The 26,898-nt window shown below is 34.8% G+C and overlaps 1 protein-coding gene across 2 annotated transcripts; it reads left to right on the top strand.

Moving 5' to 3' along the window:
• The first annotated feature begins 43 nt into the window (after positions 1–43).
• Positions 44–26,043, top strand: AZI2 (5-azacytidine induced 2). 2 transcript variants are annotated; one of them, XM_003936053.4, is made up of 8 exons: positions 44–127; positions 9,338–9,558; positions 11,178–11,300; positions 11,767–11,866; positions 12,912–13,060; positions 17,408–17,466; positions 22,865–22,983; positions 25,314–26,043. In XM_003936053.4, the coding sequence occupies exons 2-8, from the start codon at positions 9,343–9,345 to the stop codon at positions 25,724–25,726; spliced, it is 1,179 nt and encodes a 392-aa protein (XP_003936102.2). In that variant the 5' UTR covers positions 44–127; positions 9,338–9,342; the 3' UTR covers positions 25,727–26,043. The 2 variants fall into 2 exon arrangements, with proteins under 2 accessions (XP_003936102.2, XP_074261873.1); XM_074405772.1 differs by lacking the exon at positions 44–127 and adding an exon at positions 179–524.
• Positions 26,044–26,898: the final 855 nt, after the last annotated feature.

The raw sequence follows: 26,898 nt of genomic DNA, 5'->3' as shown, positions 1-26,898 counted from the left end.
TGTCTTCGAAGAAACCGGAAGCCCGTGGTGACCCCTGGCGACCCGGTTTGTTTTCGGTCCGTTTCCAAACACGAAGGAATCGAAACTCGGCGGCCTTGGGGGCGGCCCTACGTAGCCTGGCTTCTGGGTGAGTGACTCGCCGGGGCCGGGCGGAGGAGAGGGATGCGGGCGGTGCCGCGGCCAGCCTGCGCTGCTGTTGCGGGTCGGCAGAGACACGTCATTTTCCTCACTCCCTCCCGCGCCCCGACTTTGACTAGGGAGCGGCCCGCTCCTGGGCATCCCTTTCTTCCCCCTGTTACCCCCACACCGCAGCTGTCCAGGCCCTTCTTGGTTATTCACTTTACTGAGCTGATTGCTCCTTTTCTTTCCGTGCTCTGACGTACTGGGGCGCCTTCAGTTTTTTTTTTCATTCATTGGGACTACATCTGTATCGGAGAGAAAAGAGGGACATGTGTCTAGGACGGTACTCCCTGGGCATCTGAGTAGTGAATGTCGACCCCCTGCACTTGATCGAGGGCTAACAGGTATTCGTCGTTTCTCCAATGTCTAACTTGTATAGGGTATTCAGTCCAGGCTTCAGCTGTTTGTTGAGTGACTACTACTACGTGCAAGGTAGGCTAACACCTTCTACACACAAGAAACCCTAGTACTCGAAAGCGACAAAATAGCCACGAAAACTCCGATACAAATCAAACCTTCAGTTGCTCCCGGATGTCGTGCAAATTTGTTAAGGGGGTCAAGGACAGACATACCAGGATTAAAATCGACCCTTGCTCCTGAAGTATAGAAGACGTTTTGGTTTTTAGTTTGGAATTTCAAATTGGGTTGAGAAAGATCTCAAGGCACAATTTCGTTTCTCTAAAAACGCCTTATCTCATTGCCCAATCTTGTGATCGTTCCATCGAGCGTAAATTGAGAGCAGTGCTTCCTTTACAAGATATTTACAAAATTTTAATGTGATATTGTTTGTAAGTGAGACATCATATGCAAATAGAAGGTTTTAGGATTAAAGAGACAGCATAACATAATGAGAAATGACGCTGAGTTAGGTCAACACCAGTACCTGAATGCAGATTTTTCCACAGTTGACAGTGAGTAAGAGGCTAAACTACTTCCTCATTTTCCTTATCTCAGAAATGGGAGTAAGACATACTCTAAGGCACCAAAGCATAGTTTCTAAGAGTTATGCTGGCTCTGGCGTCAGCTGCCTGATTTTCATTTCTGGCTCGTCTACTTTCTAATGTTTTTATGTCTCAGGTTCTCCACCTGTAATATGAGGAGATTCTTTACAGCCTTAGAGATATTACATAGATTTACTGAATCCTTATGAAGAACAAATAAGATCGTTTCTCTAAAAGGTGAAGCACACTGCTTGGTGTACCATAAACACTTGGCTACTATTACCAATGCAGGTCCTTGTCCTGATTATTAAGTAAAATGATGAAGTTTTTTTATAATCCGTGAAGTAATAGAACCAATCTTTTTTCTTTTTTACTGAACTTACATTCAGAATCCAAGTATAGTTGTCTTATCGCTGTTAGAAAATAATTATCAATAACACCAGTAACATTGAATGTAGGTGACCAATTGCATTAGAGGGTATTAGTGTATGAAAGGAATGAAAAGTAGACTTCTCTTCATACCTATGCTAACTCTGGAAAGAGTCCTGTGTTTCCGTGGCAATGCAAACTCATTTCTAGACTAACGCAGTTTGTTGGATAACTCAGTGAGGGTCATAAAAATTAAGTTGGAGTTTTTCTTCTTATTGTATATCTAATGCTGAGTAGATTTTTGGACATTTATTGAATTACAGGGCATTTTATTGCAAACGTACACAGATTAAGAGATGATGTCTTAAAAAGAGGTACTTGGTGACCCTTCTTTATAAACTAGTTAGGCCGTTTCTGCCCCTCTTTGATTGCAGACAGAGAAAGAGAAGTAAGCATTGGTCTGTTCATCTTCATAAGCCTTAATCCTTGCTCCATAGTATTTTGCCTGATTGCGTGAAATGGGTATGGGAATATCCTAGCTTTTCAGGGGTAGAAAGGTGATGAAAATTCTAAATATGATTTACTTCAAGAGGCAATATAGATTACAGAACCTACCATATAGGCCATGATTCAAACTTCAGTTATGTCACATACTGCTGGTGTGAATATCGGCAGTTTACCTCGCCTCTTTGAGCCTCAGTTTCCTCATTTATCGTGGTGCCAATACCTTTCTAGTCAAATTTGGTGTGGACTTGAGATAATGTTTGTGCTATACCTTTTAGGCAGTTCCTGGCATAAATGTGAATTCCCTTCTCTCTGTTTAGGTTGCCATTATTCTGTATTCATATTAAACTTTTGCCTTCACAGTTTAGTAAGGTGGCATCTTAGTGATGCAGTCTAACCCTGTCATTCTACAGATGGAAAAATCGCGATCTGGAGAGGTAAAGTGAATTAAACTATAATCAGGGTAGTAAATCCTAGGCTAGAATCTGTGTTTCTGAATCCTGGGCAAGTGTTCTTTTTGGCATAGTTATTCCTTGTCCATATTCTTCTAAGGATAACCAGAATCCCTTTTGTATTGCCTCTCCAAATGTCGTATTAAGAGCATTGACTTAGAAAACAGCTTATTGGGTTCACATCTCAGCTTTGCCACTGATTAGTTGTGTAGTTATAGGTAAGGTATTTAACTTTTCTAAGACTTGGTTCATAACTTTGGATAATAGTACTTAGCTAAGTGGTAGAAAAACACTTGTGAAAGTGTTAATGACTGGCATATGTTACGTGATCAATAAATGGCAGATATAAAGATGATGAAATGTGATGGGATAATCCTATTTATTCCTAGAAGACCAGTCTAATATGAGCAGATAAGTTTTGTAGTATCCCAAACCTTGATGTATGTAGCATGTGAACAACTGAAAGTTCTCTTAGTGTTGATTGCAATGATGAAGGCTAAAATTTAAGATGTTCTAAAATAATTCTAATAAATAGTGTTTGAATCTTGTTTTTTCCTGTGTTTCTCCCCAAGTTCCAGGTACTGCTGTTCTCATTTCTACCTACTTTATCTGACAAATCGTGCCCTTTCTCCATTATTATTCTTGGGAATTTCATTGTTCTCAAAAATAATTGTCAACAGTGTTTACCTCAGTCTTTTCTAATTCTCTTTTTATATTTAAGCAAACCTCTAAAGGGAAACAAAATTTAGTTGCCAAATATATGAAATATTTGCATGACTACATATAGATATATTTTCCTGTAAACATGTTTTATTTAACTCCCCATTATATTGTGATGAAATGATGAATGTGAAATTACTTTCTGTAATATTAAAAGTAAAATCTTAATGCAAAAGTTAAAGGGTGTTTACTAATTCATAACATAGAACTGACCATGCCCACGAATGTTCAGGATAGTAATGAAACATAGGTTTATATTTAAGAAAATTTAAGCTGTGATAACAAAACTAGACATAATGTTAAGTGTCTCCAAATGTTAAATGGTATAACTAGCTTGCTCTAATTTGTCAAACAGAATAATAGCTAGTTACACTATTACCATTTATCTAAAAAATCAGACTTCATAGGCCAACCAATTTGTATATACACACACAGCCATTTCATCGCAACTAAAATGTATAAAACTCAATCTTTATTATGGGGCAGATTACCACAGCTCCCTTTACTTCTTTGTAGAGAAGTAAACAGAGACAAGGGAATTCACATTTATGCCAGGAACTGCCTAAAAGGTATAGCACACACATTATCTCAAGTCCACACCAAATTTGGCTAGAAAGGTATTGGCACCACGATAAATGAGGAAACTGAGGCTCAAAGAGGCGAGGTAAACTGCCGATATTCACACCAGCAGTATGTGGCATAACTGAAGTTTGAATCATGGCCTATATGGTAGGTTCTGTATTCTATATTGCCTCTTGAAGTAAATCATATTTATTACTATGCAATAAAATGTATTATTGCATAGCAATAAAACCAAAGGCTACATATAGCCTACTTTGTTATTTTGCTAACAGTTTTCCTTTCATTATATTAATTAATGTACTGGGATATCTGCCTTGTATTGTTTCCTTTCTAAGATTTCACTTTCCCTGGCCCTGTAGTTTTTACTCTCCAGAAGTCTGGTTTGTACAGACTAATACGATAAGTATTAATATTCTCATACTTGTGATTTCATATTTATTTTTGCAGTGATAGAAATTAAAATTTTAATTATCCATTTTATATCAAATTTAAATGACGGTTATTTTAGAACATAATAAAAGTTGATACATATCTGTGGTGCTAGCAGATTGTTTAATACAGCTAGTGCTCGACTTACGACCATGATTGGTTCCGACAGGCCAGTCGTAACACGATTTAGTCAAAGTTGAGTAGGCTATGTGTACAGTGCAGTACTGTGAAATGATGTTATAAAAATCTTTAAGTCATATTTCATAATTTTTTCATTATTGTTATATATCATAATTTTCTTTGTTCATTTTATGCCATTTGTATCATCTCTACACCATTTTGTTTCTTATATTTACATTTGTCCGTTTTAAGTAAAACACTGCATTACCAGTACAACTGGTTTAATATTTGCAAAACATACAAAATTACAAAATACAGGTGCATACAAAAATACAAAATACAGGTGTAAAAAATGCCATAGGAAACATTTTCCCAACTGCAAAACATATCAAAATATATAAACATGTACAAAACATTTTATTGGCCGCTGGTGCTTGGCTGCCGATCGTTGATGTCATCATCTGAGGCAGCAATTTCTCCATTTCATGGGTGGGCCCGCTTCGTTGCTTTATTATAACTGTTGATCGCATGGGTGCAGAACCTTTCACAGCTTCACGAATTCTTTCTTTATCTTTCAAAATTGTCGACACAGTCGAGTGTGATAACTTCGTATCACGTGTGATCACATTCACTTTCTTTCCTCCTTTGTACTGCTTAATTACCTTCATTTTCGTGTCGAGATCAATGGCCTTTCTTTCCTTCTTGGCAGGCTGAGGCGTAGACAAAGACCATTTCCTCTTGGTAGACATCTTGGGAAGGGTTTGATGAAAAATATCCAAGACACAAAACACAAATTGCTGTACCGAGTCTGGGATAACAGTTGAAATGGTGCACGCGGAGATGGTAGTGCTGCCGGAAGCTGGTCCGCACTGTCGTACGCCAGCTGGGCAACGTTTGCACTGCGAGACGCGGAGCAGTCGTGGCTAGCTATTGTGGTCGTAAAGTCGAATGGTTGTAAGTTGCATAGGTCGTAAGTCAATCAATGCCTGTATGTGGTTTAATACGTGGCTATTTCTTAACATAACTTTTAGGACAGATAAGCAATTTGATGCTGCTTTTCAGCATATTCTAAGTAATGTTTATAGTATAGAATAATGGTATAAAATGGAAAAATCTTTTTATGCCATTGTTTTCTTACAGAGACAACATATATACAACTTTTGATTTACAAATAAAATGGCAACAGATACCAATAGGTAAACCAGTCTGACTACTCATATTGTCTTAAAAATGACCAGCTATCATGTTGTATAAAATGTGGCATTACTGGCTGGGCACTGTGGCTTATGCCTGTAATCCGAGCACTTGGGAGGCAGAAAAGGACGAATCAAAAGGTCGGTATATCGAGACCATCCTGGGCAACATGGTGAAACCCCGTCTGTATTAAAAATACAAAAAAAGTAGCTTGGTATAGTGGTGCACACCTGTAGTCCCGACTTCTCGGGAGGCTGAGGCAGGAATTGCTTGAACCCAGGAGGCGGAGGTTGCCGTGAGCCAAGATCACGCCACTGCACTCCAGCCTGGAGACAGATTGGGACTTAAAAAAAAAAAAAAAAGTGACATTATTATATCACTATACCTCCTTCCATATAAAGTACTTTTGTAAGCCTTCTGAGGGGTTCCTGGTTTTGTAGGAGTGTAAGGTTTTGTAAAAGATTCATTAGGGTGGGGAAAATATTAATAGCTCAGGCTCTAAAATCCAAGTCCTGTTTCATGCTAATTATGTGATCCTGACTGAACTTCATTACCTTTCCAGGTCCCAGTTTTCTCATCTGTGAGATGAGTTTGATAAGATTTTGTACCTCATAGGGCAGTCTTCAGAATTAAATGGGATAATGTTTGTAAACATTTAGCATAATGCTAAGTAGTTCATCTGGTTGTGAATTTTTTAAAAAATCAACACATGTAAGTATTCATACCCTTTAATCATGTGCAGGCCTATTTTTTTAAAAACCAACAGAATAAGCACCAAAATCCATAGTGTCTCTATCAGTAAGGACCATCTCAGTTTGTCTCCATTCTGTTTTTTTAATCTCATCTCCTGCTACTCCCCTTCTCAATCTCTCTCCCTACACTTAGATCTCTGAACTTGTTCCCTCTGCTGGAAGTTGCAAACTCTAAAGGTGTAAGTACAATAAGTACAATACAATGAAAATAATCATCCTCTTCATTTAAAGGTACAGCGTTAAGAGACATTTGCTCTTTTGTGGTATCTTCTGTGAAAACCACTTCTTCTCCCCATCCCTCAGAGCTTCCATAGCATTTTGTATTGTTTCAAATGTATTGCCTACCTTTATGGTATAATAATAATTTTTCTACATAACTCTGCCTCTCACTGTGGGTTTTCCTTGCTGTGTAAATGATTGTTTCATGATAAAAATGAACAAATAAATCACAGCTGAGCTAATTAGAACTTTGCGTAAAACAAAAGTGCATGAGCCCTGATCCTTAAAATATACAAACCACAGGATATCTGTTTTTGACTTTGTAGGGCAGTTTATGTTATTTCTTGTTTTCAGCTGTCTTTAGAAAAAATACACATCAAATAAATCCTGCCCATTGGGTGATTATTAAATTATTTAAGTCAAATGTCTAGTATGGGCACAATTTTACCTCTCCTTAAACTAGACTGTCTTCTGCCACTTACCTAGCCATCTATGCTTATTTTACTTCTACTTTTAAGGGGTGTGTGTGTGTAAGAGTCTTATATGAAGATATATATGCATACTTTGAATTTCAACATGAGAATAACCTGTACTTTTCTTCTGAAAGGAAATAATGAGAGTTTCAGCTAGCAAGAGCGTGACTGGAATGATGTTTGCTCTTATTAAGAGACTGAAAAGTAAACTCTTTTAGAGTAAGAAAATTTAAACTCTTTGTTATTAGGAGAAAATGCAGCTTGTATCAGAAGCAGCATGAATTAATTATGATTCTGAGAATCTGCCACTTCTTTGGTATACTGTAGGTAGCATAGTCTATTCTTGTTCTTGGACTTTATTGAAAAACTGGGAAAGATTGTACCTTAAGAGTGGAGTTGTCTTGTATGGTTAGAAAATGTTAAATTGGTGTTGGTGAAGATTGACTAGAAGGGAGGTTTCACCTACTCAAGACTTGTAGTATACACGTTTGTTTTTATCTGCCTTTCATGCAATCCTAGATACAAATTGCTAAGATGCTGCCAGCTCTCGCTTTAGTTGACAATGATTGGAAGTTTTTAATTGTAGAATTAGAAAAGCAAAATGCTAACCTTTTGTTAGTATTCATGTGGTTTGAAATAAGGCAAAAGGAATGTTACAGGCTGTAGTTAGTACAAGGAGGGAGATTAGACATTTTGGAAGAAAGTAGGCATAGTGAAACATGGGTTTGAAATATGGCTATAATTAAATTGCCTGTGTTTATATCTCAACTCTCCACTTACTATTTTTTGTTTGTTTGGTTTTTTTTGGAGACGGTGGCTTGCCCTGTCACCCAGGCTGGAGTGCAATGGCACAATCTCAGCTCACTGTAACCTCCCCTGCCTGGGTTCAAGCAATTCTCCTGCTTCAGCCTCCCAAGTAGCTGGGCCTACAGGCACGCACCACCACGTCCAGCTAACATTTTGTATCTTTAGTAGAGATGGGGTTTCAGTTTCACTGTGTTGGCCAGGAAAGTCTCCAACTCCTGACCTCATGATCTGCCCACCTCGGCCTCCCAAAGTGCTGGGATTACAGGCGTGAGCCACTGTGCCCAACCCTATGTTACTTTGGAAAAAGTACTTAAATTCCTCCTACCGCAGTTTCTTCATCTAATGTTCTTGAACAGTGACTGATACTAGTAACCAAATTTTATTTCAAGCAAGGGATAGTTTAAAAACTCACTTTCTAGTAATAATTACTGACCTAAGATACATGACATTCCGTTGATAATCTGTATTTAGAATGCTGTGTCTAGTGTTTTATTTTAAAATAAAAAATATTTTAAAGAACTTTTTAGGTTCTCCTGCATGATCTGAAGTCCCTCTTACCCTGTTTTTCCCAGGAGGTCTTAAAAGGTTTTAGCCACGGTTTCTCCTTCCATCATGTTTTTCAGGACCATAACTCCCAGAGAAGTAATGCTGAACCTAACAGCAAAAGTAGATGTACAGAGCAAGTCAATTTTCATTAAATAATCAGGGTAACTAGCTTCTTCTCTTAGGTTTTAGAGGCAGAGTTTGATTTGAATCCTACTCTACCCACTCTTCATTCAGCAATCAATATTTATTGAGCAACTTCTACACAGTGGTGAGTTGGTGACACAGTGATGAGCAAAACAGACATAGCCTCTGCCCTCACAGAGCTTAACATTCTTCTAGATTGAACTGGGCTAATTCAACTTTCTAAGACCTACCTATAAAATATAGATAATACCTACATCATAGAATTGTTTAGATGATTAAAAGAGATAATAATATAAGAATGTAGTGCATGATAGTGGGACATAATGGACACCCAAATGTTAATTTATTTGTCTTCTATTCTGAATATACAGCAAACATAACCAATTACTGGTATGGAAAGACTATAGTAGAGTATGCATTCAGATTTCTATAATATTAATATGTTGTAATGAATTATACTCAAAGAATTTTTGAAAATTTATAAATTGAAAAACTATCAAACTTGCTAAAATAGGTTTAAGTGGAAATGTTAAGGGAAGAAATATTTGGGGATAAAGTATTTTTTAAAATTTTGACTATTTTAATGGAAAGTGTTATTTCAGACTTTTATAGAATGTACTAATTATGGTTTTAAATGATCCATAGATATTATCTTATTTAATATTCTTAAGAATCTATGAAGTATTTGCTATTATTTCTTATACTTTATAAATAAGGAAACTGAGGCATAGAGGTTAAGCAACTTGCCCAAAGTCAGACAGACACTGAATGGTAGAGTTTAGAATACACCCAGACAGTCTGATTTTTAAACATTGTTCAAGTATTTACATTATTCTAACTGTAACTTTTTTTCCTTTTTGCTTATTCAGTGGACATTTGTCATTCATATTTTTTCTTTTAAACAGCTGTCATGGATGCACTGGTAGAAGATGATATCTGCATTCTGAATCATGAAAAAGCCTATAAGAGAGAGACAGTGGCTCCAGTTTCAATATATTCAGGAGATGAATCTGTTGCTTCTCATTTTGCTCTTGTTACTGCATATGAAGACATCAAAAAACGACTTAAGGATTCAGAGAAAGAGAACTCTTTGTTAAAGAAAAGAATAAGATTTTTGGAAGAAAAGGTAATCCTACCTTTTGCCTTCATTATGTTTTGTGACATAGGAAGAATTCAAAATATTTGCAATTTTGAATACTTTTTGTCCTCTTTTCCCTGGTTGTGGACATTATACTTACCATCCTGTGTTTCACATACCATGTACTTGATGAATATTTGTAGGAGAGGATTTAACAACTTGGAGTTATAGTCCAAATATGTTCCTTTCTTTTTCAGGTTTACTTAACCTTCATAGCTGTATATATTTTATTCAGAATTTTCAAATCTGGGCAAAAATAAAAAAAAATAAAAAATGATATACCAACAAAGGAAATTGTCAAAGGAGGAAGCTTCTGGAACATTGTTCCAGTAGGTTTAATATCTACCAGGGCTGAAATCTTTACCTCAGTATTCTTTGTCTTTTATTCTTTAACAGATGTAATAGGAATAATGCTTTTAACTGATGAATTAATATTTTCTGTTTACCTTTCCATGTATGATTGTGATACACCTAACTGCTATAGAATATGTAAGTAAAGTAGCTGATTCAATATGAAGCACCAGTCTACTTGGCTTTATGTATGGGGAATCTTCTTTAGTTATCCTTTTATTTTTGAGTTTTAAAGTTTTAACTTAACTTAGTTTATATTTTTTCAGCTCAGATCAGAACGTTTTTATTTTACAAAGAGCAGCTACCACCAAGGGTAAAGAATGAGTTGTCCTGTGTAATGGAAATTAATTATCCAAGGAAATGAGTTATGCTATACAAAAAAACTTGAAGATGGGGCTTGGTAGAGTTTGATTCATTTTGGTGGGAAATAAGAAGAAAGGAGTCAGTTGTAAAAATAATTATAATTTCTTTGTATTCATATGAATTCTTTTTACTTTAATGTTGATTATGTAAATTTGTAGGCTACAGTGAGAGAAGGTGACATTTTGGAGCTCATTGCTTTGTTTTAAAGTTTAATAGAAAAATGGGATTTTATGTATAGTTAACATTGGAAATATTTCTGTACTTTGTGACCAACAATCCTATTAGTTACTATTCTCTAATATAAAGGATTTAATGAATTAGCACACACATCTATTTCTTAAAAAGTCAAGTCTGCCTTGGCTGGGTGCGGTGGCTCACGCCTGTAATCTGAGCACTTTGGGAGGCCAAGACAGGTGGATTGACTGAGGTCAGAAGTCCGAGACCAGACTGGCCAATGTGGTGAAACCCCATCTTTACTAAAAATACAAAACTTAGCAAGGTGTGGTGGTGTGCACCTGTAATGCCAGTTACTCAGAATGCTGAAGCAGGACAGTTGCTTGAATCTGGGAGGCAGAGGTTGCAGTGATCCGAGACCACCCCATTGCACTCCAGCCTAGGTGTGCAGTGAATCAGGTAGTTATAATTTAATGTTATAAAACAGATACCATGAATTATAAAATACTGTTATGTAAAAGCATAGAAAGCTCAAAAAATATTCTGTACATTTTTGCTTAATCAGTAAAGATTAATTGTGTGGAAATGAAATGAATGAATCCAGGCTTTATCCCTGTACTACTACGATTGAAGTAAGATATGGAGCCATCAGAACACTAACTTATTTTATATCTGTAGAATACTCTCTTAAACTTTGTATTCTAATTTCATACCATTAGCTAATAGCTCGATTTGGTGAAGAAACAAGTTCTGTGGGACGAGAACAAGTAAATAAGGCTTATCATGCATATCGAGAGGTTTGCATTGATAGAGATAATTTGAAGAGCAAACTGGACAAAATGGTAAGTTGGTTTGAAAATAATTAAATAGGTATTTTGGAAATGAATTTTCTCCTTCAAGAAGTTTAAAATCAGAAGTAAGTTAAATGTTTATATTTAGTAATTAAAATTTTATATACTTGTTCAAGACAAAATGGAAATTTTAATAATATTTTAACATATTTCTATATAAAATATTTAGTATGTAATGATGTTTAGGACTTAAATACATCTAACACCACTGACTTATTTTGAAAAATGATGACATGGTCGATTTAGTCTTTTTTTTTTTTTTTTTTTTTTAAGCCAGTGAATAATAATGTCCTAAACTGGAAAAAGAATAAAAGAGATTACTGAGAAACTGAGTTCATTTTCTCACCTTGCTTTTAAAGACAAGAATGGTTTTTTTTTTTCCTACCTGAAAATTACAGTATAATACCAACCTGTAGATTTTATTGAATGTAATTTGGCATTTTCCCTACTTAAATAGAATAAAGACAACTCTGAATCTTTGAAAGTATTGAATGAACAGCTACAATCTAAAGAAGTAGAACTCCTCCAGCTGAGGACAGAGGTGGAAACTCAGCAGGGTATGCCAGTTACTTGTTATAAATATTCTAACAGAATTTATATATTTTTCCATTTATTTGTAACATTGATTAACAATTTTCTGTACTCACATGCTAAGACCTTATTTTTTAAATTTTTATGTTTATGTTAATTTCCCTATTCTACCCTCACATATATCAACTTCCTTTAATTTTCCTTAGCTATATATTGTACTTTTCTTAGAGAAAATGTGATGGTTTTTATTCAGGACTAGTTTGTGATGAACTAGAGGAAGAAAGGAGTAGAAGCCCAGAAGCAAGAAGTAGAAGTCAAAACATCTAGCCCACTGGTGGTCCTGGCTTCTCTTTCTTACCCAACATCTTGCCCACACTTGAACACACTGCTGTAATGACACATGGAGTCATTACAATTTCTTTTTCTCACTGAAGGTTGTTAAAAGGTGCAGATGAAATATTGGGGGAGAAAGTTAGATCTGGGGCTTATGGATAAATAGCTTGTTCCCATGAATATTCTGAGGCAAGCTAAAGAGTGGGCCTCTGAGAGACTTTGATAGGAGATTGAGATACAGTCTCTTAGCGTGGCTGGTTGGGGCTTTTTGCAGCAAGAGAGACTGAGGTATTAAGTAAGGAATAAAGCAGTATCCAGTTGTATTGAGTTTCTGCAGTGGAATGTTTAAGGATAAGATTATTTTGACATCATATTCTGGGCTTACTGGTCAAACTTCATACTCTGAGAGAACTAGATGGAATGATTAGCTGAGCCTCAGTTTATTATTTTCGTCACTGTCTTAACCTTGACTTTGCAGAATATTAATCTGTCTGCAATTTTAGCATATGCTTGATTTTAGGATAATTGTCTTTAGAAATTCTAAAACAAGATTCCTAGATTTCTTATTCTCCTTAGCATAGATCTTTGAAAGTATCAATAATTACTTTAAAACCTATTGATCGTATATGTTTTATGTTAGTTTTTCTATTATCTAGATTTTACCAGAATAACCTTTTTAAGAACTGCAATCAATGTAGAAGGAAAAGATAACAGTTTCAATGTCCATTTTTTTTGTAGTGATGAGGAATTTAAATCCACCTTCATCAAACTGGGAGGTGGAAAAGTTGAGCTGTGACCTGAAGATCCATGGTTTAGAACAAGAGCTGGAACTGATGAAGAAAGAATGTAGCGATCTCAAAATAGAACTACAGAAAGCCAAACAAATGGTATTACAGAATTATTAAATCGAGAAATTCAGTATTCTTTGTACATCATATGTAGGATTTATAACTAAGTATGTGTTAAACCATAGAGTTAACATAAATTGTAATTACTTAGAAAATATTCTAGTCCTTGAAAAAATTATGTTTATCTACCTCTTTAAGCATTTCTGCTAAAATTTGACGTGCCATATACTTTAAGTCTGTTCCCAAACTATACAATTTGGTTTTTTAAAAGGTTGATTTTTAATAAGCTTATTAGTTTATTATAACTGTTCTTTCAGACAGTTTCCTTCATTTTCCTTACTTTTTTCCCTTTAAAGTTTAGAGCTCAGGTTTTAAGTCCTATTTTATTTTACTTAATAATTTCATTAATTGAGATAGAAGGGACAACTCGATTTTTGGAATTAAAAAGACACAACCAACAAAGAAAAGGTAACAGAGCTTACTTATTATCAGAACACTAATACTTCCGGGACATCTTTAACTACCAGCAAATAGCTGAGAATTCAAGAATTGGAAAAAATAACAAAAACCTACCAACTTGCTGGAGTGTGGTTAGCCTGAAGTCATCCACTAAAAGAAGCTGCCTCTTAGATCCTTACCAAGAGTCTGTGTGCCCAATATTTTACATCAGGTTCTAAAAAGCTTGGACCTATATTTTCAGATGTCATGACAGAGCTGAGATTAAAAGAAGAAATGATAAAGAAGCAGGGAAGCGTGAGAGCAATGCACCAAATGCAGATTTTAAATAGTTATTACAAGAAATTGAAAAGCTTAGTAGTCTGGAGCAAATAGCCATTTTATGCATATACGTATCTCAACTAAGGATTATAATTGTTTCTCCACTCAACCATTTTGCTTACCAAAGCATTTTAAAACTTTTGAGGAATTGTGTATTTTATTCCTTGTCCCTTTGGGATGCCACCACTTCAAAGGGGAACTCCATCCCCTACTTCCTGACTACCTGGCAGATTCTGCCTTGAATCCTTAGATGGAGCCAATGTTTCTTTCTTCTGTAATATAGTTTTTATGAGAGGTGGCCACTCAATAAGAATGAGCCAGATACTGAGAATAATAGAGCATGCTGCCTAGTCCTTGACCAAATGAATTCCTCTGAACTGGGCAATGAGAACTCACTTTGGCACCTCCATTCCTGATAAAAGGGAAACACTACAAAAATTACTGTCAACTCCTGTTAGAGCCAAAGTGGTTTTTTTCCTACTTGACATATAAAGATAATTTTCTAGGTTTGAACTTGTGGCTACACAGCACAATTCCTTCAGAGACTCAGCTTCCTGTTCCTTAGCTCAGTTGCCATCACCACTGAGAAGCCTCTTTTCAAAGGACATGCTTACAAGATCTGCACCTTGAAGTTCTGAATTCTAATCACCAGAATTTATATTCTATTTGAAAAGAAACAATTTGATAGCTTTTATACGTAATGGATAGTTTGTTGTACTGTAGGAAGCAGTACCATGAAATCGAAAACTTAGCTCATAGTTGTGGTGTTGCTTATTAGATGTAACATTAGGGACACCATTTTACTTTTTGGAAGTTGTTTTCTTTTTTTTTTTTTTTTTTTTTTTTTTTTTGAGACAGAGTTTCGCTCTTGTTACCCAGGCTGGAGTGCAATGGCGCGATCTTGGCTCACCGCAACCTCCGCCTCCTGGGTTCAGGCAGTTCTCCTGCCTCAGCCTCCTGAGTAGCTGGGATTACAGGCACGCGCCATCATGCCCAGCTAATGTTTTGTATTTTTAGTAGAGACGGGGTTTCACCATGTTGACCAGGATGGTCTCGATCTCTCGACCTCGTGATCCACCCGCCTCGGCCTCCCAAAGTGCTGGGATTACAGGCTTGAGGCACTGCGCCCGGCCCTGGAAGTTGTTTTCTATAAAATAGACATTAAATACCTTTTTTTCATGAAGGTTAAATTACAGTATGTAAAGTAGTTAGTATAGTGGCCAATATATAGTATGTTCAGTAGTAAATGCTTTTTTAAAAAATTTGATGAAAGAAATCCAGAAGGGCAGTGCCTTTAGGTTTTTATGTGTGTTGAAATTTCTGTTCTTAATATGTTAGTTACTCTTTTCCACTAGATGGTGCTAGGGAATAAATTTGCTTTTAGTTTAAATTCATCTATCATAAGCGACCAAAGCACAGAAACAGACTTTTAGAGGTAGAAGAAACTTACAGAAATCATTTTTCTTTGATGACTAAATTAAATATGAGAGACCAGAAACTTTTAACAGTTGAACATGAGATAAGAGAGGAATATTGAAAAAGTGTTTATAACATGGTCCGCACCTTCAAAGGCATTTGTTTAGGGGTAGGGTAAGGCTGTGAAGTAAAAAAGGTCACAGCTAAAATAAAGAAATGAACCTAGAAAAGGAAGCGTGGAAATATCAGTTCATCAGGGCTTCCAAGTTGAAATCTTGATGTTGTGAGATGTGTACTTTCAAATCTTGTTTCAATAATGTTGCTGACCAGAGTCCTTTAGATACAGGGATCTGAGAAGAAGCCAAGGAGAGAAATTTTTGTTCACATTACTCTAGCCATATTAACAAATCTTTTTTTAAGATGATATTTTCAGTGAAGCATTTTATAAAACCTTCTGAAGCATGTAATAGCATCCTACATGGATATATTAGTGCTTTTTGTTTTGGGGTTTATTTTTTTAAGTACTCCATTAGGGAACTCAGTTCATCAGTATTTGATGTTAGTGATGTTCTAGGGGCAGTTCCACTATGGGCCTTTTACACATTATGTGTCCCCCAGTATTTCAGCCATTTATATTCAGAACAGTTGATCCTGTGAGAAATACAGACTCTAGGGCCAAAGAATTAAGAGATACTTGCTCAGTAAAATGAAGTTAGTTTAAAAGATGTCTAAAGTCTCTAATAATAGTAGCCCAGTTAGAGATTCACAATGTGCTGTAGTATACTAAAGGTTCTCCTGTAGTACAGAAACCTATATAACTTGAACATTGTTTACCAAGATTTTGTAGCCATGGGCCTCTCCTTATATGAAACTCCCACATCATATGGCAGTAGTTGGTGAACAGATCCATTACCACCTTTAGGACATGGCAGATCAATTACTAGCCAAGAAAAGGGTCTTTAAATACTAGATACAGTCCCTATGAGTTTACTGCTGATGTACATTAGAGTGTTAATTGTTAGACAGTAGCTGGAAAAACATTTTTCCACTCTAGCTGTCAAATTTTCTTGTATTGTTGGCTTTAAAAACAAAGGTTTTCAATCAACATATATGCCTAAGTATATACTAATTTAAAAAAAATTTAATTGGTGATACAAAGATAATCAAAGTGATCTGATCAAGTTCTTTCATTTCCTATAAGGAATGGAAAAAACAAGGTCCAAGGATACCTGTCTTGTTAGTAGTCAAACCTCCCCTGACCTATGGGTCGTTCTGTTTCCCCTCTCCATAGGGCTCCCTAAGATTTAACTTAACTGTTAAGGGTTTCAAAATCAGAGATCCAGAAAGGTTTTAACTCCTGTAAGATGAAGCATTTTTCACATTTTACTCTCAAGTTCAGAATACTCATGAAGTCCTTATGTTGCTTTTTAATGTTTCACTGTAAAATATGTAATTTAGATTGTATTGGTAAGAAATGATAAAATTACATTTTGTATTCTGAGCTTATACTGGCCACTTCTGCCATTAAATTAGTACCTGTGATAATCATTTTTATTTGTTACAAACCTTTATATGAGAATGCGTTGCAAACAAGTGTTACAGAGTTGTGTCAAACATATTAAGTCCATTTAAAAAATATCTTCTGAAGATTCTTTTTCATATCTGCAACCTAAATAAACTACTAAAACTTGAAAGTATCTAGGGACTTTATGATGTCCTTGCCAGGTTATTTTTAATCCATGTGGAAGGAGGAAATGTATGCTGATGTTTTAAAACAGTAACCTGTTAAAATTCTGGTATGTTTTTGGTAATAGTGCAAAAAAGTAAAATACCAAAAAACTTCCTTTTTCCCATAGAATTCATTCAGCTGTACCATAAATAGACAGAAATTTGGTAATACTTATTTGAATATAGACTTCAGATTGGTGTCTTTAGAAATATACTGTAAGATTACAAGTTCTTTTACAAAATGAGAGAAATTTAATTTTTTTAAAGAAAATTACCATTGGAAGTGATTTAGAGATATTTGTTATAGATTGAAGGTATTTTATTTAAATTGAGTATAAAATCTAATTTTATGCTCTACCATATATTCTATCAAACCTGAAACATATCTCTGGTAATAAAGAACTGAGACTAAATAAAATGTAAAAGTTATAACTTTTAAACTTCTTTTTTTAAAACAAATGGCAGGATCCACATCAGGAAGACAATCTGAAGAGCAGAGATCTCCAAAAACTAAGCATTTCAAGGTATGACCATTCTTCATCATTAAAATAATACATTATCCTTTTCCATAAATCACTTTGTGTAGGTCCTTAGATTTCTTTTATGACTTAACCTTAAAACCTTAAAAATGAATGGCTATTGTTTGGATAATGAATGTAGCCTCTGATCACAGTATATTTATAAAACAAAATTTAATTGTTACGTAACAACAGCTTTGAATTTAAGTAGTGGAAAAATGGGATGCCTTAAACTCTCTGAATATTCAGTAGTATTTTAGGTATGATTTTAGGGAACTAGTTATGTGAAAGTATTCTGTAATACTTAATTCGTACTTAGAAGAATTATTCATTATGTATGTAAAATAACATTCCTTTTACTTAAGGGTATACTTGGCCAGTGTTAGTCTTTGGGATAGAATGAAATTGGTTTTTTTTCTTGTTTTTTTTGAGACAGGGTCTCTGTAGCACAGCCTGGAGTGCAGTGGCACAGTCATGGGATAGCATGAATTTTGAGGACTCTTCCCTCTTCACATAAAAATAGAAGTAGCCATCAGAGTTTATATACTTTTCCAACCCATTTTCCTCAAATACGTGTCATTTTTACTTAAGTAACTTCAGTTCTATGTTTTCAGTGATCTAATAATTGTTGTTTCTGCTATGTTAAGATAGCCTCTCTACATTGTTACCCTCCATCCAATAAAAATACTGATCTGACTTCACTGATCATTTGGCTTCCAAAGTTTACTGACTGAAGTAAATAATGTGAATCATGTCACGCCAGTTCCTATCAAAAACCTGCTTGAGAGAAATGATCAATTAGGAAAAACAATTTGAGGAAATGACATATAGCTACTCTTCTAGATCAGGGGTTGACAGACTTTTTCTATCAAGTGCCAGCAGTAACTGTTTTTATTAGACTATGTGAGCTGGCAGTACAGTCTCTGTTGAAGTTATTTAACTCTGCCATTTGAACAGTACTTCAGTTATGCCTTTGAATTTTATCTAAGTTTACCGAAAGGAAACTTGTTTTTTTGAAAAATGTGCGTGGTATAGTGTCCATGTAAACTATTTCTTAAAATTATCTTCCTTGTCGGTTACCTTCTCCTGTCAACCTAGGTTTCCCCTTATTTTTCTGTATTTGTCATTTTTATAATCCAATTCAAATCAGTTTAGAAAGAAGTAGACAGTGAATAAATAGAAGAGATCAAATACAGGGGCTATATAAATAATACATTGGAAGTATGTGCTATAGAATGGAATTTCTGCTTTCATTCATGGGAGACTGCATAATGTGGATCACATACACTAAGAATTTCTTGAAAACCTGACTCCCCACAAAAATACCTGTTTGAAGGTATCAGATCACTAACAAAATATTGAAGAATCTCTGTACCAGGATTTGGGGAAATTTGAAGTCCCAAGGAGATGATTCCATTTTCAAGGCTGCAAAGCTCTAATTGTGGTTCCAGAGTGTGTAGTTTCAGTCCTTTAAAGCTCAGTATCAATTCAGAGGACAGTTTTTAGAAAGAATTGCCTTAAATTCAAGTTTAAAAGTTATGTTGTGTTAAAGCCATACTAGCAGTATGTATGTAAAGAATTGTGTAATTACAGCATGTCCCAGTGGCTCTCTTAGTGTTCAGATATACTTGTGTTTTTTTGCAAATTGGTTTCCATTTGTATCACATAGATAATGTGAACTGCAAAACTTGATTAGGTTTCTCTCTTTGGTTATGTACTAGAAAACTTAGAACCAAATTTGTGGCCCACTGTTGGTAAACTTTTATCATGCATTTTTATGTTAGCCTCATTCTCCACTGCATTCTGTTCTGTTTTGTATTTTTCACCTCATCATTTCCATCTATTTCCATTTATGTTCTTGTGTTTTGTTAATCTTTTTAAGTTATATCATCCACTTTTAAGAGGAACAATTCAGATGACAGATTAGTTTACTATATTGGAAAAAGTACATAGGGATATTTCCATAAAACCATTAACTAAAGGTTTGGATATATTTAAGGAATATTTTCCAGTTATTTGGATAACTTCCTTTTTTGAAACTCTTCTTTTTTGTATTTCCTCTATCATATTGCCAGGCAAACGAGGTAGTATACTGTTTCCCCACAACAGTGAACCTTTTAATTACTGGAGGCCTTTTATGCGATACTCATTGTGTAAAACATCATCTAACAGTAATAGCCCTGTCAGAAATTTAAACAGTGTCCTGCCAGGTGTCCTGTTTTGATTTTGGCTTTAAGTTGATGGTTTCAATTTTTAAACCAGATCTAGGTATAGAGTCACTGTACTTCTTTTACTCATCAACTGTAAACCTACATTGTGGAACGATATTACCAATGACTTCCTAAAATGTAAATTCCAGGTTTAGAAAATGCAGATTAGGTTAGTGTTTTTCAAGCTCTTATGTGTTTTTTTAGTGACACAAAATTTTATGAGTTATGATAAGCATTTAAAAAACATGGAATAAGTCAGAATAGAACATGCCAATCAGAACCAGAGTGCATTACACACAATAAGGGTAAGTATGGTGTCTTATAACTTTTCTTTGGGTTGCAGTGTAAATGATTCTTGCTGAGCTTTGCAATAAAAAATGAAAGCCACTTGTTTGGCGTGGAACCATGGTTGTCAGAATACACACTGAGTCTATAACTCTTTGCTAAGAATATCCCATAGTTTAATTTTACCATGGTGTTGGGGAATGTGATAGTTCAGTAAATTTTCAAAGGCTAAAGAAAAATATGTATAGTTGAAGTAGAAACTCAAGTGGACTATTCTCATACAAGGAATATTTATTTCTGTATTAGAGTTCCATGTGTAGTGTCAACTAAGAAAATTGAGCTTTTAACTGTTATGCTTTGTAAGCAGGACATGTAGCCTCTTCTGTGGTTGTGGGCAAGCCGGTTTCATTGCATTTAAAAGTCAGAGATGTGAGAGACTGTGTTGGCAGTCAGCATATTGGAGGTGCCTGGTAATTGATGAGGATATGAAAAATGCTACTCCAAAAGGGCAGTGATCAGTCATTAGACGGGATAAGTGAAAGACAGCTTTGAACAGCAACATGGCAGACTGGAGTATACTTTTTAGCCCATTTCCTCCTGTGTGAAATGAGGTTACCCACTTTACCAAGTTGGTGTGAGAATGTGGGTAAAGTGCCTAGTATAAAATAAGTGCTCAACAATCATTATTTGTGCTTCATCTGTTTTTTAGAGTTCTCATTTGAGAAGCTTCAGTGTTATATTTCAGTATTTGAAGTAGCTGCATAAGTTCTTTATAGATGACATATAGCATTTTGCTTATGTGGCATTTAAAGCAAAACTTAACGGAAGTTCATAGTCTCGGGAAACTGAGGTAAGGATAGAAGGGTAACAATCTACTTTGTCTTCAGAACACCTAGATAAGAGATTTAATTGGAAGCCTACTGAAATTTGACGGATGAAAACTTGCCTTTTCCAATATCATTTAAATAATGGTTAAAAATTTTGTTCAAGTAGATAGAATTTTAAATAATTTTTTGCATACTTTGAAGATTACAGCACTTTAATATTTAAACTGTAAAGTGGGAAACACTAACTGCAGTTACTATGTTATCCACAAGAGGGAGAGCTATACTTAGTAATAGTTTTACATTTGTCCATCTGTAGATTTAAATTCAGGTGACATTAAGAGCAAAAAACAAGAAGACAAAATGTGTATTAAACTCAGTGACCTAGTTTTTAACCTAAGTTTTAAGCAATCTTCATTAAATTGAACCAAAAAGTGGATATTAGGCACTGTAAACACCATTATTAGGATTCTTTCTCTTATTTTCCATGCCTAGTTGTCTTGAATGATTAGATATGCTTAGTATTTTAGTACTCAAAACTGTCTTGAGTATTTGCTCTTCTTCTCTCTTAAACAGGCACTGATTTATTGTCTCACACCGTAATAAACTATTTTTAAGCTGTATAATTCATACCATGACTATCTGCATGAATTAGCACATGTACAGTGTTTACACTTACTGCTATATAATGTGAGTACCGCTTCGAAAAGCATACTGAATGCCCAGAATTATACCAAGAAACCAACAACTCCCTTCACACTTAAGACAGGTTCCTATGTGAAACATTCATTGTAGCAAACATCTCAGATGTTTTCTGGTGAAGTAGACATGGTTAATTTTTGTGAACTAATTATTTGACACCTGTTAAAAACCTGCAAAAAGCCCTGTGATTTCTGATACACGACAACTTAACAAATGATGTTAACAACAGACTAAAACAAGCAGTTTTTCTTAAAAGCAGTGTAAAGTTCATTGACAAAAAGAAGTATTTAACCTTACTATAATTCAAAATAATTATATTTTATATATTAAATCTGTTACTTATGTAATTGGAGATATTAGATTTCAAGGATGTTATCCTTTTGAAGTTTGTTTATGGTAACACAAAAATTGAAGCATGAGGTGGCAGGTTTGTGTAGTTTGATTTCTGTTCTACTAACATTACACTAATATCTCTAAGGGGTAATAATGATTTTTCTAATTCTGTAAGATTATTTATTGTTACATTTAATATTTTGTGATATTCCTGTACAACAAAATGAGAAAATATGCTGAAGATTTTAATTCACTTAGTTGGCATTTAAGAAGCAAAAAAAGAAAATCCTCATTGTCCAAATATGAATGTTTAATGGAAAGCAAAATCTATAAAAGAGGTTTAAAATAATTATAAATTCATAGATAATTGAGGTAAAATACTTTTCATTGTCAAAATAGGGGAGGGATTTTTGAAGTTTCTATTTCTGTTTCATATAATCCTCCCTCTCTCACTGCTTTTTCCTTACCAGGAAATCATCTGGCTCTTCATGTCTTATGCTGTCATGTCACATTGGTTTAGAACCAACATTATGAGACAGCCCAGTCAAACATAAAGAATGTAATGCATGAAACCTAAATTTTATTTTAATGTGGACTTGGATATACATTCAGTAGTTGATATATCATTTCAATTCAGTGTCAAAGCAATCGAAAGATAAATCCAAAATAGTAATCCATATTTGAATGAAAGTAACTCTATGCAAAGAACATATTCCTTACTACTTACTAATTAATAGCTGCATATTATAGCCTAAAATGAAATTGCAGTTCTGAGAATAGACCCTGCAAGAAGCTCTCATCAGTTACAATATTTATTTTTATTATACCATTTAACATAATATAGTTAGTTGCTACATATCAGAGGGACAGTGTTATTCTTTCAAGATCTTTTCACTTATTAATGCCCTAGTTAAATTATCTTTCATTTAATTTACATCATCTCAAAACTAATTGGAGCAGAAATTTGATCTGCGTATTTCTAAAGTTATCCCTTTTTGTCTGTAAAAAGAATGACGAGTTTTACCTTATTGTAAAAATGCTTTATTTCAGTGATAATATGCAGCATGCATACTGGGAACTGAAGAGAGAAATGTCTAATTTACATCTGGTGACTCAAGTACAAGCTGAACTACTAAGAAAACTGAAAACCCCAACTGCAATCAAGAAAGGCAAGTCACTGTTTACCGGAAACCACTGATTCCAGCCAAACTGCCTGAAGAGCAACTAGCTGTCATATCTTATCAAAATCTCCTCAAATGAGAGATTGATAAGCCAAAGTATATATAGTATGTTCGCAGCTTCCCATTCTCTGCTTCGGCTTCAGTCTTATACTGGTCAACTTCACACATAAAGGTGTTGCTGATGTGTTTTTTCTTCAGTACTGTATTCTTTTCCCCTTGTGGCTTTTCTCAGCCAAGTGTTGCTTATGTGTATAAGGCTGAGGTGTTAAGTTTGCTCTAGTTGACCTTTTACCACAGCTACTTCATATATTTGAAAAAAAAAGAAAAAAGACACCAAAAGCAAATATTCATTCCAGTGCTACAGAATACACCAACGAGCTAGCTTTTTAGGTTGTTTGTTTTGAAAAAGAAAGCAAACTTTGATTCATTATTTGGTTTTTTTGCATTTCTTACAAGCTTTTCTTTCCATAAAGGATATAGCTATTAAACAAAAACTAGGTGTTCTCCCCGCATGCCCTTCAAACAAACAAAAAATTTCATTGCTTTGCTTTTCATATTTAACTGCTTGACTGATTGAACTTTTTGAGTTTTGTGTTAACTAGTAGTAGCTACTTTTGCCAAAGCTATTTTTATACCTTAGAGAAAAATCAGTACATTTGTACCTAGTATTACATAACAGGTATATTTCCAAAAAGTTGGGTGATATAAATTTGAATGCACTTTTTAAAAATGAGATAGAACTTTTTATAAAAAATAATCGAGTTTAAAATTACTTATTTATATTTCACAATGTCTTAAAGAGCGCACAAGAGGGTTGTGTCATAAATAGTTCTCAGGAGTGTTTACTAATGAAAGATGTTATATTTTGGAAAGGAAAATTGAATTTGGAACTCCTTATCATTTTTAGAGAGTTTACATATAAATCAGGGAAAACAATATGGGGTTTTAGCAAACCTACCTTAATTTATGGTTCACTTTGTCCTTGTTTTCCACTGGTCAGAGTTATATGTGAGACTATAGGTTGATGGTACAAAGAAGATCTCTCTTTAAAGGAACTCACAGAATAATTCTGCATTGAGTTTTCAATCTAGCTTTGTTTACCTGAATAATAAAGGAACAGTGCTCTTTTCATACTTGGACATAGCTCATCCTTGTGTTCCTTCCTGGCTGACTTAATACTTGTTAGTGCTTTGGAACGTAAGTTTTCTAGCACATTTCCTATGACAGTGGCAAGCTCAAGGTCACCACTCCTTTCCACAGAACTCATTGCTTTGAGGAGTACAGAAATGAGACTAGATCACCTTTCTCCTGACCTTTGTATCACCTTTTTTCCAAAGCCAAACTGTACTTTGAGTTCTCCTCCATCCCTATCCACCCTCCCAGGAAAAATAATGAGCTTATTTTATAATGTCGTTCAATTTATTTCTTCTAAAACTACATGAAGTCCAGCAGTTACACTTCGCCTTCCTTCTTGAGGTAAGGATAGTTTGAGCTGAAGGGAGAGGAGAAGCCTGTATTACCAATGTGCTGGCTGTGGTAAAATAATAGCTTTTAAGTAGTCTTTTTCTAGGCCATTGCATGCATTTGTACAAACCTTTTTTTTTTTTTTTTTTTTTTGGCCTTTTTCTTTTTTTTTTTTTTACTTTACCTATATTGTGACCACAGCAGCATTAACATTTGCTGTTTATGTTTTACAAGACACAAGATTTTATAAACTTATTTAAACTGCTTTATCCACAAAAGCCTTTGATATATAAAAACTTCATTTGGATCTCACCAATTCAAAATTAATTACTTCTGAAAAATTTACTTTCGGACTGCCTATGGACAAAGAGTTTGACTAAGTGAAGGAATATTATATTTAACTAAAAAATGCTAAAACTTGAGAATTGTCTTAGTCCCCAGAACCATCTGCAACCCTTCTCCAGCCACAGCAAGAGCCAGGAACAGGATCTTTCTTTGTGTTTTAACTGTATTAGTTTCCAACTTTAAAAAATATGTAGTTCTTCATCTTTTAAAAGCTCTATGGCATAGGTGGGGCAGGAATTCTATGTCGATTCTGCAGACAAGGAAAGAGACATCAGGAGCAGCTAAGAGACAAATATCTAAAGTCACAGTCAGTAAACTGGTGATCCAGGATTAAAACTCAGATCATCTGTCATTTATCTCCTAGTCACAGTGCCTCAATGATCATACTAACTTGGAAAATGTTAATTTCATAACCAGTTTTAGAATTCAGCCAAATTAGTGACGTGTTATAGAATTCTATGATCACAAATGCCATGAAAACTGACACTTAGTCTGTGTTTTCTTTTTAGTCTGTGCCCCTGTAGGATGCAGTGAAGACCTTGGAAAAGACAGCACAAAACTGCACTTGATGAATTTTACTGCAACATACACAAGACATCCCCCTCTCTCACCGAATGGCAAAGCTCTTTGTCATACTGCATCTTCCCCTTTACCAGGAGATATAAAGATTTTATCAGAGAAAGCAGTCCTCCAGTCATGGACAGATAATGAGAGATCCATTCCTAATGATGGTACATGCTTTCAGGAACACAGTTCTTATGGCAGAAATTCTCTGGAAGACAATTCCTGGGTATTTCCAAGCCCTCCTAAATCAAGTGAGACAGCATTTGGAGAGACTAAAAGTAAAACTTTGCCTTTATCCAACCTTCCACCACTGCATTACCTGGATCAACATAATCAAAACTGCCTTTATAAGAATTAATTTGGAAGAGATTCATGATTTGACCATGAGGACACATCTCTTTCCGTGGTTCTCCCGATATTTAAGGAACTGAAAGGGAATTTTGATTAAAATTTTGCAGAGTTCTTCAGTATCTATATTTGAACATACTGTACAAGATAAAAAAACCAACATGGTTTTCCAGTATGATGAGCACCCTCTAACTCTGTATTCTAAGAATCCAAAATATGCTACTATACTAATAAGTAAACTTAAGGTGTTTAAAAATGAGAACTCTCCTTTCGATAACAACTGTGAAATTTTGCCTCTCAAATAAAAGAATGGAATTGGAGATTTTAGATGTGGTTTTACAAAGTGTGTGAAATGTCTAAATATCTGTTCATAAAAATAAAAAGAAACTGTGTGTTGCTTCGAATTGCATAATGGAACAAATGGCAATATGAATAGGTTACATTTCTGTTGTTACAATGCCTAAAGATGGAAAATATAGTGAAATAAAAGATTCTTAGGTTATACCACTTTTATATGCTACTGTGTTTCAACGTTTAAGATTTAAAGTGATTTCTTAGTGTTTTGTTGGTAAAATTTTAGAATTGCAGTTTGAATTCTAAGATATGAAATAACCTAATCATTGAAGCCAACTTTGTCCTGGTACATTCCGTAAGTCCTAATTGGAAAAAAAAAAAAAAAAATTTATGATGAAATAGTTGAAAAACTCTGTGAGGTGTAAACAAATGATTCTAACTCCATACACCATTCAGTTAGAAGTAGAAGGAGCATTCACACAGGTTTCAGTCTAATCTGCCACTTCAGTAGGCCATTATATAAACCTAAATACATGTGTGTAATGATAAAAAGTCATTTTCTTCAAAGAGTCTACAGCTGCTTGTTAGGTAGAGCAGCTTCTAAACTGTTAGACCCTGTGTTGAAATGTAATATTCTATTTATTGAGAAAGTGGCTTTAGGAGTTTTAACCATAGAAATCAAATGTTGGGCTGTACTGATATTATCAATCATGAAATATCCACACAGTCATTCTAAGTGGCCAATTGCTTGTAAACAAAAAAGGAAATAACAAAGATGGCTTCAAATGGAAATTCATCTAAATTCTTTCAGGTTGGAGATTTACTTGGTTAATACACTTTCTGCCTGAGTTAAAGTATTTTATGTAGGAGGACTTTATCCTTTTTGAT

This window comes from Saimiri boliviensis, chromosome 9 (assembly GCF_048565385.1).
Source record: "Saimiri boliviensis isolate mSaiBol1 chromosome 9, mSaiBol1.pri, whole genome shotgun sequence".
Taxonomy (NCBI): Eukaryota; Metazoa; Chordata; class Mammalia; order Primates; family Cebidae; genus Saimiri; species Saimiri boliviensis.
Note: the sequence above shows the minus strand (reverse complement) of the source record. Positions and strands in the feature narration are given on the sequence as shown.

What these genes read in the sequence shown, in the direction of transcription:
- AZI2 (XM_003936053.4), top strand. Translation starts at nt 9,343, where the DNA reads ATGGATGCACTGGTAGAAGATGATATCTGCATTCTGAATCATGAAAAA. An exon ending in TAAGATTTTTGGAAGAAAAG is followed by an intron (nt 9,559 to 11,177) that starts GTAATCCTACCT and finishes TCATACCATTAG; the next exon opens with CTAATAGCTCGATTTGGTGA. An exon ending in CCCAACTGCAATCAAGAAAG is followed by an intron (nt 22,984 to 25,313) that starts GCAAGTCACTGT and finishes TTTTCTTTTTAG; the next exon opens with TCTGTGCCCCTGTAGGATGC.